General features: G+C 46.0%; 1 protein-coding gene across 1 annotated transcript in view; it reads left to right on the forward strand.

Annotated features, from left to right (window-relative positions):
• LOC306742063 (kinase suppressor of Ras 1-like) overlaps nt 1-16,479 on the forward strand; it is a gene marked incomplete at both ends in the record, with an annotated part of 37,543 nt that overhangs the window by 16,582 nt on the left and 4,482 nt on the right. The window contains 8 exons of the mRNA XM_079224402.1: nt 9,435-9,582; nt 10,108-10,486; nt 12,489-12,652; nt 12,762-12,828; nt 13,361-13,444; nt 13,531-13,592; nt 15,652-15,764; nt 15,923-16,097. Coding sequence (XP_079080528.1) covers nt 9,435-9,582; nt 10,108-10,486; nt 12,489-12,652; nt 12,762-12,828; nt 13,361-13,444; nt 13,531-13,592; nt 15,652-15,764; nt 15,923-16,097 — 1,192 coding nt within the window. The remainder of the gene's footprint in view (nt 1-9,434; nt 9,583-10,107; nt 10,487-12,488; nt 12,653-12,761; nt 12,829-13,360; nt 13,445-13,530; nt 13,593-15,651; nt 15,765-15,922; nt 16,098-16,479) is intronic.

Consider the following 16,479-nt stretch of genomic DNA (forward strand, 5'->3'; position numbering starts at 1 on the left):
TAAAAGCCTGTCTGGATGTTTGAGGAGGGCAATAATGGGTTCTGTCTTCAGCTGGACCGGAACTGCTTCAGGGAGATAAACAAATCTCTGAAACGCCTGAACACGGACACATATAAAAGCCTATAACATGGACATTGAATGCTCTATGCAAACAAAACAGTTTGAGAAGATGTAAAATAGGTTACATTTCATTTCTGTAATCTCAAAAGCTTTGGTCATGTTCATTTTCAATTGTTTAGTAGAGAAATATGATACAAATTCAAATACATCTCTTAACCTTTTACACAGTGTTTTAAGCCAAATACTTGCCTGATTTTTACATTTCTCCTGAAAAAAGGAGCAAAATCATTTCGATCACAGACAGTCGATGCTCCACAAATGAAAGGCCAACCTGATTGTGCTTTGGAGAAAGACTTAACAAAGAAGTTCAGGAGTGAATGGAGGGACACTGTCCTACGCAGATTTCACTTGGCGGCCAATCGTAGTCTCCCGCTCTACTAATGGTAAGTTATCTGGTTTCATCCAGCCTGCTGGCCCTATGGACGAGGCTAAATGATTGGTTGTAGGCCTATGTGTTTGTTCTTTCTTGGAAAAACAAACAAACATGTAATGCAAAGTAATGTTTTCTTAATTTCTGTTGGTAGGCCCTTTTCGTCGTTGCTGTGTGTAACGGCCCGATAACCCAAGGACCCAAAAGCACAACTCAGGAAGGCAGAGGTACAGAATATGATTCCTTTACTCAACAGGTAACTACAGGTTACACACAAGGAACGCTGGAGAGCTAGGTTAAAAAACACAAGACAATCTGGCAGGGGACAAGTGCAAGTGAGGGGACCTGAGTAGTGAAGACTAATGAGGGAATGTGCTACAGGTGAGACAGGGATGGACCAGGTGCAAGGAATGAGTGTGAGGGTGTTGTGAGCATACTCCACCCACAGGAGCTGCTGGGACCAGGATGCTGGAGTTTCGGAGACCAAGCACCGTAGAGCTGTCTCCATCGCCTGGTTCTTGCGCTCAGTCTGGCCATTAGACTGTGGGTGGAATCCCGATGACAGGCTGGCTGTGGCCCCGATTAGCATGCAGAACTCCCTCCAGAAGACTGATGTGAACTGAGGACCCCGGTCGGAGACTACATCCGTGGGAAGCCTGTGAAGCCGGAAGACATGCAGCAGAACCAGCTCAGCAGTCTCCTTGGCTGAGGGGAGCTTGGGCAGGGGGACAAAGTGGGCCATCTTGCTGAACCGATCTACCACCGTTAGGATGGTGGTATGCTTGTTGGACAGCGGGAGACCGGTCACAAAGTCCAGGGAGATGTGAGACCAGGGCCGATGAGGCACAGACAGAGGTTGCAGGAAACCAGCGGGAGCCTGGTGGGAAGGTTTGTGCCGGTTGCAGACAGGACAGGCGTTGACGAATTCCCGGGTGTCCTTCTCCAGAGTAGCCCACCAGAACCTCTGCTGCAAGGCATCCTTAGTACGCTGGCTCCCAGGATGGCAAGTGAGTTTGGAGCTATGGGCCCACTGGAAGACCTCGGACCTCAGGGTCTGGGGAACGAACAGGCGGTCAGGGGGACAGGAGCTCGGCCCGGGCCTTCAGGGCAGCCTTGACTCTCTCCTCTACCTCCCAGGTGATAGAGGCAACCAGAACAGCGGCAGACAGGATCTTGTCAGTGCAAGGGGTGGAATCCCCCTTGTCCACAAACTGGCGTGACAGGGCGTCCGGCTTGACGTTACGGGTTCCGGGCCGGTAACGGAGGGAAAGTTAAACCGGGTAAAAAACAGAGACCATCTGGCTTGCCGAGAGTTCAGTCTCCTAGCGGACTGAATGTACTCAAGGTTCTTGTGATCAGTCCAACACAAAAATGGCAGACTGGTCCCCTCAAGCCAGTGACGCCACTCCTCAAGGGCCAGCTTAACGGCAAGCAGCTCTCGGTTCCCTATGTCATAGTTCCTCTCTGCCGGTGAGAGCCGCCTAGAAAAGAAGGCGCATGGGTGGAGCTTCTGGTCACTGGCAGACCGCTGGGACAGGATGGCCCCCACCCCTACATCGGAGGCGTCAACCTCCACCACAAACTGTCTCTCTGGGTCGGGGACTCGCAGGATGGGGGTTATGGCGGCGGAGCCAGGGGTGTCCAGGATTAGTGGATGCTGGGGTGACCGCAGGATAAGAAACCGAATGGTCTCCAGGTGGTTACCCGACAGGAGCATACGAACTGGTGCGGTCTGGTGAGTCACTGTCCCCAGTAGGTGGCCGTCCAGAGCGTTAGCAGGAACAGGGCATGGCAGCGGTACCCGCTCGATACCCAGCTGACGGACTAGGTCCTCGTCAATGAAGCTGTCATCAGCACCAGAGTCAATGAACGTAGCTAGGGTCTGTGATCCGTTCACAAGTAGCAGCTGAGCGTGGAAAAGGGGTCTTTGGTTGGGAGAGAGTCTTGTGGTTCGGCTCACCAGTACCTCCCCTGTTACGGGCGAGCCATGTCTTTTACTGGGCACCGGGATATGAAGTGACCAGCCTGGCCACAGTACAGGCAAAGACCTCCCCGGCGACGGCGCTCCCGGCTCCTCGCGGGTGAGACTGGTGCGCCCTACCTCCATGGGTTCAACCTCCACTGGTTGAGAGGCCGAGGTGAAGCTGGTGGAGCTCGACGTTGGTTGAAAGCGCGGCGATCTGTCTCCCCCTTGCGTCGCTCCTGTCGCCTTGCCTGGATGCGTCTGTCCACTCGGGAAGTCAATTCTATTAAGCCATCCAAACTGGCAGGCAAATCAAAGGAGATCAGTTCATCTTTAACATACTCCGCTAGCCCAGTCAAGAACACCTCGCACTGTGCTGCCTCGTTCCAGTCGCTAAGGCGTGCTCTTGTTCGAAACTCCAAGGCATAATCCACCACAGTCCGGTCTCCCTGACGCAGCTCTGCTAGTCCCCCGCTTGGATCTGGGCCCTTGGAAACCGCCCCGAAAACAACAGGAACGAAGAGCAGGCCGTCGTGTGTCTCTCCTATTCAGCGGTACCCCACAGTCGCGCTCTGTCAGTCAGGTGGTTGATGGTGAAGGCTACCTTAGCCTCCTCCGAGGCAAAGGTGTGGGGCTGCAGAGAGAACAGGATGGAGCAGTTTGTGATGTATGGGTTGCAGCCCTCAGGTTCTCCAGCGTACCGCTCCGGGGTACCCACACGAGGCTCGTGTGTTGGCACAGGCGCCGGTGAGACCGGAGGTGGAGAGGCCGGAGGTGGAGAGGCAGGAGACGGCGCAGCGGCTACCAGCTGGGTCAGGACCGTTGTCAGTTGTAGCATCTGGGCGGTCATCGCCGTCATAGCCTGCTCCTGGACTGCTGCAGACCGCCGTGTCTCCGCAGCGAAGCTGACCATCTGCGCCTCGTGCTGCTGGAGGGCATTCTCGATCCTCTCGAACCGGCTTGCTGCAGAAGGTTGTGCTGGGTCCATAATTGGCCAGATTGTAATGTAGCGGCAGGTTACACACAAGGAACGCTGGCGAGCTAGGTTAAAAAACACAAGACAATCTGGCAGCGGACAAGCGCAAGTGAGGGGACCTAAGTAGTGAAGACTAATGAGGGAATGTGCTACAGGTGAGACAGGGATGGACCAGGTGCAAGGAATGAGGGCTGACGAGGAGGGAGTGACTGATGAAGGGGGCGTGCAGCAGCATCTGAAATGACAGGACAGTTAGTGAACAGACAGGCAGACAGGATGAAAATAACTTAAAGAAAAGTGTGGCGCTGAACCGTGACACTGTGCTCCGCTCCGTTTCGGACAAACACCGGACAGTGTGTTGTGGTTGAGTGTGTTGTTATCGTTATTGTTGTTGTTAATGTTGTTGCTGGATGTGTTAGCCTAATAATTTTAGACCTTTTTAGGCCTATTTTTTAAATGTCTTATAGTGGCTGAATCTGCTATCTTCTGATCTTTCAATACAATATATTGTGGGACTTATGTGTTGCTTGATTGCTGTGTTGATTGATTGCCATAGGCCTACGGTTCATGTCTAATTCTATTGGGTTGGCTACCTGCTCAGCTGGCCTATTTATTAGCTTGTGAGATTCTAGATAATACCGTCCGTCACCTTTTTGTGCCGGAGTTCGATTATAGGTGAAAAGTTGAACTACTATGCTAGGCTGTAAAAAAATGTTTATGTTACGCCGTTAACCCTTGCGTATGCGCCACTCGCCTTGTATCAAATCTACAACCCTGTTTATAAAAGACGTGTAGAGGCTCACTGCTCCACTAATACTGATGCAACCTGATGCTCACATACCTGCACTCATTCTGTTTTGTTTGGGAAAAAAAAAATAGCTGTTTGTTTTCCACAATGAGCCATTTAGTAGTAACTAAATATTAGTTGTTTTTTGCACATATATAACTTTATTTTCATTGTTCTAAGTGATTGCAATTTAAAAATAAAAAATTGTCTGATGGAGCAATCTGATTTACTTGAAAGGGATTGCAATTATCTTTATTCTGTTATTTATAAAAGTTATTTACAGAAAAAGTTTGAGAACCACTACTTTAAGTGTTTGTGTCGCTGTCGTCATCGTCGTTGTGCGCCCCCCCCCCCCTGAAGCTGTAAACCTAGGGGAAACACTGGATGGTATGAATTGCTCTGACCCAGCAGTGACCCACCGTACACACAGGGATAGAGGATCGTGGACAGACGAGGTTCTGCCATTTTGAAATGTTGCTGCTACCATTCAGAAACAGTAGTAAGCTAGAGCCAAACACGATCCATGTTTTGTGTGTGTGTGTGTGTGTGTTTGTTCTGTTTGTTCAGCTGTTTGTTGGTAGTGTTGAGTTCTGGGACAGCTTTGTGTTTGTCTGTTAGGTGGAGGCATATATGCAAACCCACGTGCCTGTGAGAGTGGACTCTGGTCCCTCACAACCCTGTTCCTGTGTGTTCCTGCATGTGCGTGAGAAACCAGTGATTAAAATCAGAGGAAGATATTCTGTCTGTTTTCTGGGATTTCAAAAGAAAGAGTCTGTCTTGTCTTCCTGTCTTCTGCTCCTTCCTTGCTTTCGTCACCTTCAGAAACAGTAGTAAGCTAGCGCCAAACACGATCCATGTTTTGTGTGTGTGTGTGTGTGTGTGTGTGTGTGTGTGTGTGTGTGTGTGTGTGTGTGTGTGTGTGTGTGTGTGTGTGTGTGTGTAAGCAAGCTCCAACCTTACCCAATTTAAGTCTTAAGCCACTAGGGGGGCGAATGGGAGAACATGTTCGGGCGCGTGTTCTTACCACAAACAAATCCAATGTCCAGTGCGCTGTGTCTCTTTGATCCATTTATTCTTTGCTCTGTGACGCCATAGCATTAATCCGCATGTTCAATACACTTGAATTAAGTTAGTCCAACATGTTGCAGCACAACACAGGATACAACAAGACCTGATACAGCACGACCAAAAACTATTGTGCTTCCCATCCACACACACCTGTTCTCATTAGCAGCAATGTGTATTTAATAAGGAGACAGTGCACATTAATAAAAAACATTTCTGTTAAATGTGCCAGAGTTAGACAAGAGGCTATTTTCCATCTGTAGTCCCGAGAGGGAGATGTTAAAAAACTAAAACAAACCTAAAATCAGAAATAAGATTAAATATACAAGGGTTATAAAATGTTGACGCTTTTACAATACGTGCACAACAGTCAAACACAGCTAGACAATAACAATAAAATAAAAGACATGCAGGTAGATGAATGGTCGACCGGCAAAGTCAAGACAGACAGACAGCAGACAACAGACAAACAGAGGGAACGTACAACACGAACAGAAAGAGGACAGCAAGGAGCAGTTATGTTCTAGTGCTGACAGCTGGGCACCAATCAACCATTTCTTTAGTTGTGCCTTGAAAGAATTGTATGTCCGTAGATCTCGAATAGTTCCTGGAATGGAGTCCCAAGAGGGTATTTCCCTCAAGGTCAATGTCAATAATTGAATAAGAGTTAAGTAATACACACTAATGATACTTTAATGTGAAATGCATACAATGATGTATGGCACTAAGACATGAAGCCTGGCACACAGCATTAATAAAACCAGCACTGCCTGAATTAGAGTAGGATCGATAAGATGGATCGAGAGGGAATATTCATCAGGTCAGCGTCAAGTGCTGATGTAATGAATAAGGTGAGTCACTGAAGCTGTGCAAGAAGACTGAAGCTCTTTGTCTCTGGCTGCAGCCGCCTTCTCTCATCCAGACACGTCTGAATTCCTCTCAAAGATCTCGGTAACTTGTAGCAATGATTATGAAAGTGTGTTAAGTGCTGGAAGCATTTTGGAGAAACATGTTGGAGGAAGTTACTCAAGGACTGTCACCAGGGTGAAGCCTTGAGTCTTGAATGCTTCTCCTTTTCATTGCAAAAGGCGCTTAAACTCATGTTTTGTATTTTGAATTGGAACCATGATTTTGCAACCACAGTTTCTGTTGTGCAGGTAGATATGCCCTTTGAATCTCTCAAACCAGCCATGAATGCAAACATGATTCCCCTAACCAGGTATTAACTATTGTAACCATGCCGCCGATCTAACCAAAACGTACCCACAAAAAACAGATACATATCTGGTTTTGGAAGGTTGTGCTGCATCAGATCAGAAGATCTGTGTGTAATTCTAAAGGCCAGCATATTTTGTCATTTCATTTATATGGCCTTCTATGGTTAAGGTTTTGAAAGCACAAAAAATTACATGGTGGGGGAAAGATTGGGATTTTGGTTGAAATAACTTTTTGAAAAGGGAATGGAAAGACACAGTTTGGGTTCTAAAAAACCCTGCTGTTCTAGTTCTGGAACAATGTGGTCATGGTTAAAAGAAGTCAGCTTTGACTGCTGGTCAGACATGGGACATAAAGGGTAGTCTCCGTCAGTCACAGGCCACACGTTTCCAGGGATTATAACAACATCTTGCTTCTTGTGAATTGAAGTATGACTGACAGAGCCATGATTCACACAGGTCCTATCCCAGATAAATGGAGACATAGGTTGTAGTACAGACAGACATGCTAGGCCATATATATCCTCCTTAGGCTCTCATGTATCTACCCTGCAGATAGTCTCATGCCTCTATATGACCTACATCAATAAACACAACCATCAGCGAGAACGTGGGCCATTTCTATACAGTTATGCTTGATGCTTGTCATTGGTGCCACGATGTCAGATTCCACAAAGCTGCAACCTGCTGCTTTGTTAAAAATGTTCGTTGTGTTCAAAGCTGTAACATTGGAAGGTATCCACCTAATTTGTTTAACTCAGACTGCTGAAGCCTCGTATTAGTTTCAGCTGAACTTAAAAATTGTGTTTTTGCACAGAATATAAAAGTCTCCAATTTAGTCTCAGCATTGTGTTGCGCACTTGGACGCAGGAGATCCAGGCGTGCATGGCTTTTTAAGAATTTCTTTACTAACAGGAGCAACAGTACATGAACACACTGAAAAGTACAGAAACACACTGATCAGCTCCAGACTACATACTTCATGCTATTCTAGACCAATCTGAATATGGGGGGGGGGTCCATGTCCAGTTCTTATTACAGGTGCAATGTTAATGTGGGCCCCACAATTGTCTCCTTGATACATCACATCCAAATACTGAGCCTTTTGTTGCCCCGGCCTGTCCATTTCACTTACCATGGACACAATGCAGGAAACAGCCAGTTGCCAGGGGATTAAGCACCCCCACACACACACACACACACACACACACACCACACACCACACACACACACACACACCACACACACAGACACACACACACACACACACACACACCAAGGGCTGAGAAAACACATTCCAGTCAAATAATAGCAGTGCAGAGTAAACCTTGTTGTCAGGGTTTTGCCCGCCGAGTCCAGGAATCAGTGTTGCATCAGGTTTGTTATTTCAGACAGTAGACTGGTTTTAAACATCACAGTTTAGACCCACGGGGATCTTTCCCCAAATGCCCTTTATGGTAAATTCTGTGACCCATACTTCTGGTTCTCATTTCTTTCCTGTTTTTGTTTGCAAATGGCTCAATTGTTCCTGTACGACAAGCTGGTCTTTTAATTCTTACTGAATACGAAGTAACTCAGCCTGTTGACAGCTCCGGGTTCTCGACACCCAGCTGTCAGGTGAGCCAGCGTTTCACAGAATACCTTCCCTTCTCCACTTGCATCAACTCTGTTGAAGCTTGTCCTGCTGCTTTGGTGAAGATTTAAACTTTCCGTGGTGCCCCTTTAGAACCAGTTATTCTTGTTTCAAATATGCACACTCTTCTATGAACTGTAACTGCAAAGGTTAGCATTCAGCAGATTTAAGATTAGTATCTTTTATTGAGGCAGAGAGAAGGAGGCTTCAATATGCTGGTATGTAACTGTAACGGCTGCATAGTGTGGCCTCGGTACAGACCACCGGAACAGCTGCTACTCATGAGCACCATGGAGAGAATGTCTGCATCCTGCTGACTCGTTCTTTTCTTCCCTTTTACTTTCTTTAAGAATGAAATATTAACATAACTTAATGCGACTGTGGTAGAGCAGGGTCGTCCTTTGCTCAGAGGATCGGCGGTTCAAACCAAGTCAATGTGTCCTTGGGAAAGACACTTAACCCCAAATTGCTCCCATAGCCGTGCCTACGTTGTATGAATGTTAAAGCGGTTTGAGTGGACGGAAGTCTAGAAAAGAGATAACGAAGTCCAGTTACCATTCAGTAATTCTAGTTTAGGTTTTGAGGATCCTGATAGACTGGTCCCTGGTCACTCATGGTCCCTGGTCTGCCACGGACAGGATATGTTCTCTGCATGGTTGTTTTGTAATCCGCTCAACTCAAGTGTGCTACGTATTGTACACGGAGGTCTACGTACACCTCGTGAAGCTGCAATAACTTCTGATCTGAGCATGTGCATGTCAAATTGTTGTTCAGATGTTTCTGCTCTTAAGCCCGACAAGTCAAAGAGTCAGTTCCATCACTGTCACTATCCCATTCACTGGAAAAGAGAATCCAAATGCATGTGACGCATGCTGTGTGTAAACCGAACATTACTACAGGGGTTCTTTCCCCTTGTTCTCCTGTAAGCGTGTCCTTCCTCTCCTGGGCAGTATGTATACGTATGTGTAGACATCTCAACTAGAATAACAACCTCGTCTGCTACATGGTACTCCTGTGAGATGCTCCTCATGATAGTTCTTGTTGAGATTGTCAGAGGTCCTGATTTCAGTGTAACGGTGACTGTGGAGGCTGTAGTTGTGAAGCGTACAGTCTTTAGGGCTTGGTGAAAGTCTACCAGTACTTCTATTTGATGATGGCATTTTCATGATTAAGAAAGTTTCCTTGTTTGTGTGTGATGCATAAACAGATTCAGTGAAACGTGTATTACCATGGACAAAGAAGAGTGGACATATTGTGTAAGTCCTGCTGATGGCTGTAACAGTTCTGTCCTCCTTATCTCCTGCAGGCTGCAGCAGGGAAGCTCTCAGTGGACGGCTTGCTGCACAGTTCCAGCTCTGAGCTGCAGGACAACATGAGACGCCTGAGCTCCAACTCAGAAGACCGCTCTCGCCTCACTGCCGCCCTCTCCTGTCTGAAGAGTGCCAATGACGCAGGTGAGCCTGGCTGCCCTGCATCAATCCAGTATATCAATACTTTATATTCTCATTGTTAGTTTAAATACTACATTTTCGCACTTTTTCATGTTCACACCGAGATTTCACTAAATGATTGGTCATGGAAAAAAGTTATGGGAATCATGGCCTCGTTTAACCCTTTTTAGACTTTGATTCAACGTCCACCTGCTGTATAAGCTTCTCCCCAGGCTTTCGACTGTAGCAAATGGTTTTCTTCAGCTAATGGAGTTTGCTCCGTTGACATAAATTTGAACAATGTTTTGTGTCTCAAATGTTCTCCTTGTTATGCTGCTGGCTTTGTTATTCTGTGTTATACTTTCAAATGCCTGTTTTTCACTGTGCTCTGTTTGTGTTAGTGCACTTTGCGCAACATGAATAAAGTTGTAATCATTTTATGTATTTTACTGGCCCTTAAGTGTTCTATGCACATTATAAAGGTAAACTCAAGTATAGTATATTTGAAGTTTTTGTGCACTAATTTTGGATCTTTATCTGTGACTGGAGGTGATCCGAGTCCTGATTCCTGCAGCTCTGAGCCCCGACAGGACACCGACGTCTTCTCTCCCGTCAGCCTCCCCTCCAGCTCCGTTAGACCCTCCGCCCCCCTGCAGCCCACCAGCACCCACGGCCGCTCCATCTCCATCTCGGTGGTACCTTGTTCAGAGGCCCAGAGAGCTTGCGTCCTAACTGAGGACGCCTTCGCCCTGGAGCCAAGCCGCCCTCCAGCCACTCGAGCCTCAAAGACGCAGAGCGGCAAGCCCTCCCATACACCACCACCAGTTTCACGCAAGCTGCTGCAGCTCCTCCCCAACATTACAATGTCGAAAAGCAAGAGTCATGAGTCCCAGCTGACCAACCGCATCGAGGAGCTGGCGACACACAGGTGGGTTTTTAGAACTGCAGTCGTGTGTTCATGGTAACGATGAGCGATGTTTATACATGTACTTTACATTTCAGCTGCTAAACTAAATTGATGAGACATAAGTTATTGCCTTCCGATAGAGCACTGGTGTCAAACTCAAGGCCCGTGGGCCGAATCCGGACCACCAGGTAATTTTATGTGGCCCGCGACGGCTTCGCAGACCCGTTTTCAGTGAATCGCGGTCCTTTGCATGGGCTTTTATTTTGAAGGCGTTTTTTTTATGCAGTGGAATGCCATCTATTCACACAAGCGTGAGTTTACACGTTGGACTATTTGTGATAGTTCATTTTATTCCCAACCTTTTTCATTCCATGTTTGTGCATGAAAACACTGAGCCTTAAAAAAGGCTGAAGTTATACAATTATTATGTGTGTTGTATTACCTCATGTCCTTAAGATGCATTTTTTGGTTTTTAATTGAGTGTAAAAGGGAATATTTTTGTGTTGGCATACTGTGATATTGTGTACTTTCTCAGGTTTAAACTGCACCATATCATTAAATCAATTTGAGAAGTTGAAAATGTTCCTCGCATTAGATCTCAGCTTGTCATTAAGGGGTCAAGGTGGGTCCTGCAGCCAGACCAGTTGAACCACTGCCCCAGACCAGTTCAGAACCACTGCCCCAGACCAGTTGAACCACTGCCCCAGACCAGTTGAACCACTGCCCCAGACCAGTTCAGAACCACTGCCCAAGACCAGTTGAACCACTGCCCCAGACCAGTTCAGAACCACTGCCCCAGACCAGTTGAACCACTGCCCCAGACCACATGCATATTCTTATTTGCTCACAATTATTTGTTGGACCAGTTATGTCCTTCTCAACTGTGACAAAAAAGCTTTGAAGAAAGTTAATATAACAACGTGCGTTTGATCTTTGTCTTTGTTATTTTCTTCTGTTTTAAGTTTGATCTTATATAATTGTATATTTATTTTAATTTAGTAATGTGGGTTTCTTAACCCTAAATTAAATGGATTTTAGTAACAGAGAAATTTGCTTACATATATTTTTACATTTATATAAATGCATGTACAATATTGTTGCACTTGAATAAACAATAATCTAATACAAAGACAGTTATTTAACATTATGTTCGGGAGGAGTTAAATGTATACAGTGTTACAGTTACAACCGGCCCTTTGAGGACGACCATGATGCTGATGTGGCCCGGGGTGAAAATGAGTTTGACACCCCTGCGGTAGAGCCTCAGCCATTAAGTAAGTCATTATATTGAAAATACTGGATGATTTTCTGATCATTAAGATCAATCGCACAGAAGGGAAAACGTCACCCAACAACTACAGTGCTTGCTGTGGATGTTTGTGATCTCCAGAAGATGAAATGTAAAGTCATTCAGTCTGAGGTTCTGCTGCTGGAGAACAGGTCCCCTCTTAATACATCAGGCAGATTGCCACGTAACTTATGGAGCACTTTCCTCCCAATGGATTCTAACTTTGAATTGAGTTCATGGCCTTTTCTGTAAAACCACCACAGGACAAACTTCAGCACCTCGCCTGGTAAATGTGTAGACAGGGTTCATACGGTCATGGAAAACCTGGAAAAGTCATGGAATTTTAAAATGGTTATTTGCAGGCCTGGAAAACTCCTTGGAAAAAAATAAAATCCTAAAAGTTTTAGAAAAGTCATGGAAATGTGTTATATTCATGTGTTCATGTCGTTCATTTACGCTGAGTTTGAAATAATTAATATACTTTTAAAAGAAAGACAACATTTTCTCACTTTTTCATGTTTACACCGAGATTTCACAAAAGGTTTGGTCATGGAAATTTGCTTTAAAGTCATGGAAATCCATTGGCCAAAATGTGTATGAACCCTGAGACATCCCAACACACTATCCCGCTGTGGTTTAGCTGCTACCGCTGCCATGCCGCTGCACTGTGCAGCTGCAGCCTCAGTGAAGTGGCCCGCTGTGTACAGCAGTGTTAGTTGCTCTCTGTCCTTGCAGAGTCGGGAAGAAGAACAAAGCGCTGGGTGCTCTTCAGATCAACGGCTGTGGTAACAGTCCTGAGGACTCGGCGCTGCGGTCACCGCTGCTATCTGCTCGAACACCCGGCCCCGTCCCAGCCTCTGCCCCCTACATGATGCCGGCCACCCCCTCTTTGCTGGAGAGTGAGTCCACACAACAGACACTGGCCTGGGTTCCTTCTGTGATTCTGTTTGCTTTCCCCATTGCCTCTCTTTGTGTTTGTCCCATACAACGCTCTGATGTTCTCCACAGATGTGGCCATGCACAGGAGTTCCCCTCAGACCATGAGGAGAGACATTGGCCTGGCTGTAACACACAGGTCAGTCACTGTCAACCCTGTACACCTCCTGTCTGGTTACACTATTACAACACGTGTTGAGTTATGCAACACAAGCTGCTTGGAGAGTTGAGTGTTAAAGGGTCGATAAAAGAGTCAGATCAGGACTCGGTATCAGCCGATACCCAAACCCAGGTATGGAATCACGGCTGAAAAAGTCAGATTGTTGCATTCCTATATTACTTTTAATTGCAAACATATTTGAGGTTTAGCTTAAATATTGTGTGAAGTATACCTTTAGTTTTAGTATTGCTCCATGAAGTTGGGGTGGCAATAGTAAAGGCTTTTCAGTGCTTGATTTGGGTCACTACTGGAGCCAGATCCTTCCTTTATGCACCTGTGGGTGCATAAAGGAAGGATCTGTTGCTTTCTGTCATTAATGTGGGGTCTCCAATCCCAAGCCAGATAACCCTCCATTCAATATCCACTCACTGAATGTAGGAGCTGACTGGCATCAGGTGAATTCATCTGAATGTCATTGTGATAAATAAACATTTTGTTCTTCCTTTTGTAGGTTTTCCACCAAGTCCTGGCTCTCCCAGACGTGCCAAGTGTGTCGCAGGAGCATGATGTTTGGTGTCAAGTGCAAACACTGCAAGTAAGAGGCTGTCGATATAACCTCCCCACTCCGTGTGATGATGCTAGCGCCTGTTGTGGTCTCATTGGGGTCGTGTCTGTTCACAGGTTAAAGTGCCACAACAAATGTACCAAAGATGCTCCCTCATGTCGGATATCCTTTCTCACATGTAAGCGCTTTCTTTCACTTTTTTTTACATTGAATTACCAGAGAAATACTTTCCAACTGTTGCTGATGCTCTACTGAAGTACTGCAGAGGTCTGTCAGCTCTTTCGTGACCTTCAGGAAGTCAGCTGGGTCTATAGACATGGCCCTCATTTATAAAACGGAGCGTAGGATTCACACTGGCCACAAAGGAGGAAAAACACGTCCGACAAAAGATAATCACATTTATAAAACCTTGCGTACGCTGACAGTCAGCTATTTCCTTTTATGGAACCCACTCCACCTGTAAATGTGCATAGCTGGTTCAGCCTTACATCAGCCTGCTGATTATTGGAAATTACTGACGCTCTGCCCCGCAGTTCTTTAATGCTAGCTGGCGGTGTTTTACAGCTGATGGTAGTTTCATCAGCTGACCACTAACACTGCTGGTTTGACTGTTATTGATGAAGAGAAAATATTAATGCAAACTGATGTTTGCATTAACATTTCATTTACATTTCATTTCTACAATCCAGCTTCAATTCCCCACCTCACCATCTGCGTCGGCAGTTTCCCCGCGTCTCCAAAATGTCCGTACGCGGGTCAGAGTTTCCGTACAGATGCACATATTCTCCCGTCAAGTTAGTTTTTTACAGGTCCCGGCCCCGTTTTGTGGTTATGCAACAGTTATAAATGAGGTGTGTGTGTGTGTGTGTGTGTGTGTGTGTGTGTGTGTGTGTGTGTGTGTGTGTGTGTGTGTGTGTAAGCAAGCTCCAACCTTACCCAATTTAAGTCTTAGAGCCACTAGGGGGCGAATGGGAGAACATGTTCGGACGCGTGTTCTTACCACAAACAAAGCCAATGTCCAGTGCGCTGTGTCTCTTTGATCCATTTATTCTCTGCTCTGTGACGCCATAGCATTAATCCGCATGTTCAATAGGGCTGTTTACTCTGGTGGCAGTACAGAGTCCAGCTGAAGTGCACGTTGTTAAAGGTTGTACCTCTATTACCTTTATCTCTCCTGCATTTCAGTGAAAATATCTCCAACATGTAACCCGTTCTATGGGATCTCCACGGTCTAGTTAGTCGTTTGCAAACGTTACAGCGTTACACACGGCAAGGCCGTCGGTTTGGTTTCACAATCTGGAGGAAGTTCAATAAATCTAGTTGTCCTTGCTTTTTACGTTTCTGACACTGGCCTCACGATTCAATTTCATTACAATTCATCTACTCAATGATTCTCGATGCATCTCAATGAATCACATCCTCAGTTTTCTGTGTGAAACATGGCTACATGTTCATCAATACAAGCACTTTTCATGAAGAAAGTGTTAGTCTATAATATAAAAAGCTGCATATTCTGAATACCAGTATCTGTGTGACCTCAGTACACAAACTTTACAGAAACAAACCTGAAATCCGTCCGCAGTGCATTCCACGTGCGCGGCCAGCAGCTCATTACTCCTGGATGGGAGACTCTGCACCAACTGACAGAGTTATCAACACACCTCTCTGATAACATGTAACAAAGGTTGCCACCTGGACTGGAACTGGTGATTTCATCGTGAGCATCTTAAACCCCAGGGGCCCCTGTCATGCTAGCCGAGGACTCTTTCAAGGTGCATTGGGTCTCGCCGCTCTCTGTTTCCATCACAGAGCACTTTGTAGTGACACTGGCTTGGTTGGGTTCAGAGCCCCCTGGTATTATGTGTTGCTGTGTGTATTCAGCTCACACAGCAGAAAGTGCACTGATCAAAATGATCCTCGGTGTAAAGGGGCAGTATGAACAGACAGGGATTCTGTGCTGCTGTGGTGAGAAAGTAACACCAAGCGGAAACGTTGTTTGTCTCACTCAGATGGCTGAAACCTCTTATTAGTTTCCTGTACACTTTGGAGTGTGTCATTGCACACGGGCAAGTCTTATAAAGACCGGCATGAACTGGAGGAATGATTACATGAAGTGAAAATTGGCACTGGTCTATGGTTTTAAGATGGACTTGAAAATGTGTGGGGGAAAAAAAACATATCCTTCCATATTCATTAGTGTGATGTTTAATGAGCTAATGTTTGGATGTGTTTTGTAGTGCCGAGGATGCGGAGAGCAGAATCAGTGCCATCCGATATCAATAATCGGATTGATCACACAGCAGAGATCCCACTGCAATTTGGCACTTTACCAAAAGCAATTAATAAAAGGGTAAGTACAGTTAAAAAATAATATATATATATAAAGTAATATGCTTGGAATTCTTTTATGGACTTCTGTTGCAGATTTTATCCCCAAGGTGAGATTACAAATATAGTGTGTGTGCGTGTGCGTGCGTGTGTGTGTGTGTGTGTATGTGTGTGTTCCAGGAACCTCTCCCCAGTTTGAACCAGCTAGACTCCAGCAGTAACCCGTCATCAGCCACCTCCTCCACACCTTCGTCCCCAGCTCATCTCCAGCAGAATATCCCCACAAGTGTCAGCGCAACCCCCCAGACCAACCCGTCACCACAGGGGTCCCGGGACAGCCGCTTCCACTTCCCAGGTCAGCACCCTGTCCCTAAAAGCACACACACACACAGACACACACACCATCCTTGTGTAAGGTAAGCAGGATGTTGGTGGTAAAATACACTCATTGTATCTGGTTGGAGATATTTATGATGCTTAGTCTGCTCTCATTGATATCAATGTGGTGGATGAATTAGTTTCCTTATATCTAACTCTCTTTAGAATGCAGTAACACAGCACAGCACACGGAGCACAGCACAAACTGCCGCCTCCATGAGGACCATAAGTTGAATCAACGGCTCTCTAAAACATATAACCTCCATGAAGGGAGGACGCATTGGAGGGTCGATGGAGTAGACTGCATTGCTTTTGAATAGTTGACAATTGTCTGTATTTGAATGCATTTTGGTATGAAA

This window comes from Taurulus bubalis (genome assembly GCF_910589615.1).
Source record: "Taurulus bubalis genome assembly, chromosome: 10".
Lineage (NCBI taxonomy): Eukaryota > Metazoa > Chordata > Actinopteri > Perciformes > Cottidae > Taurulus > Taurulus bubalis.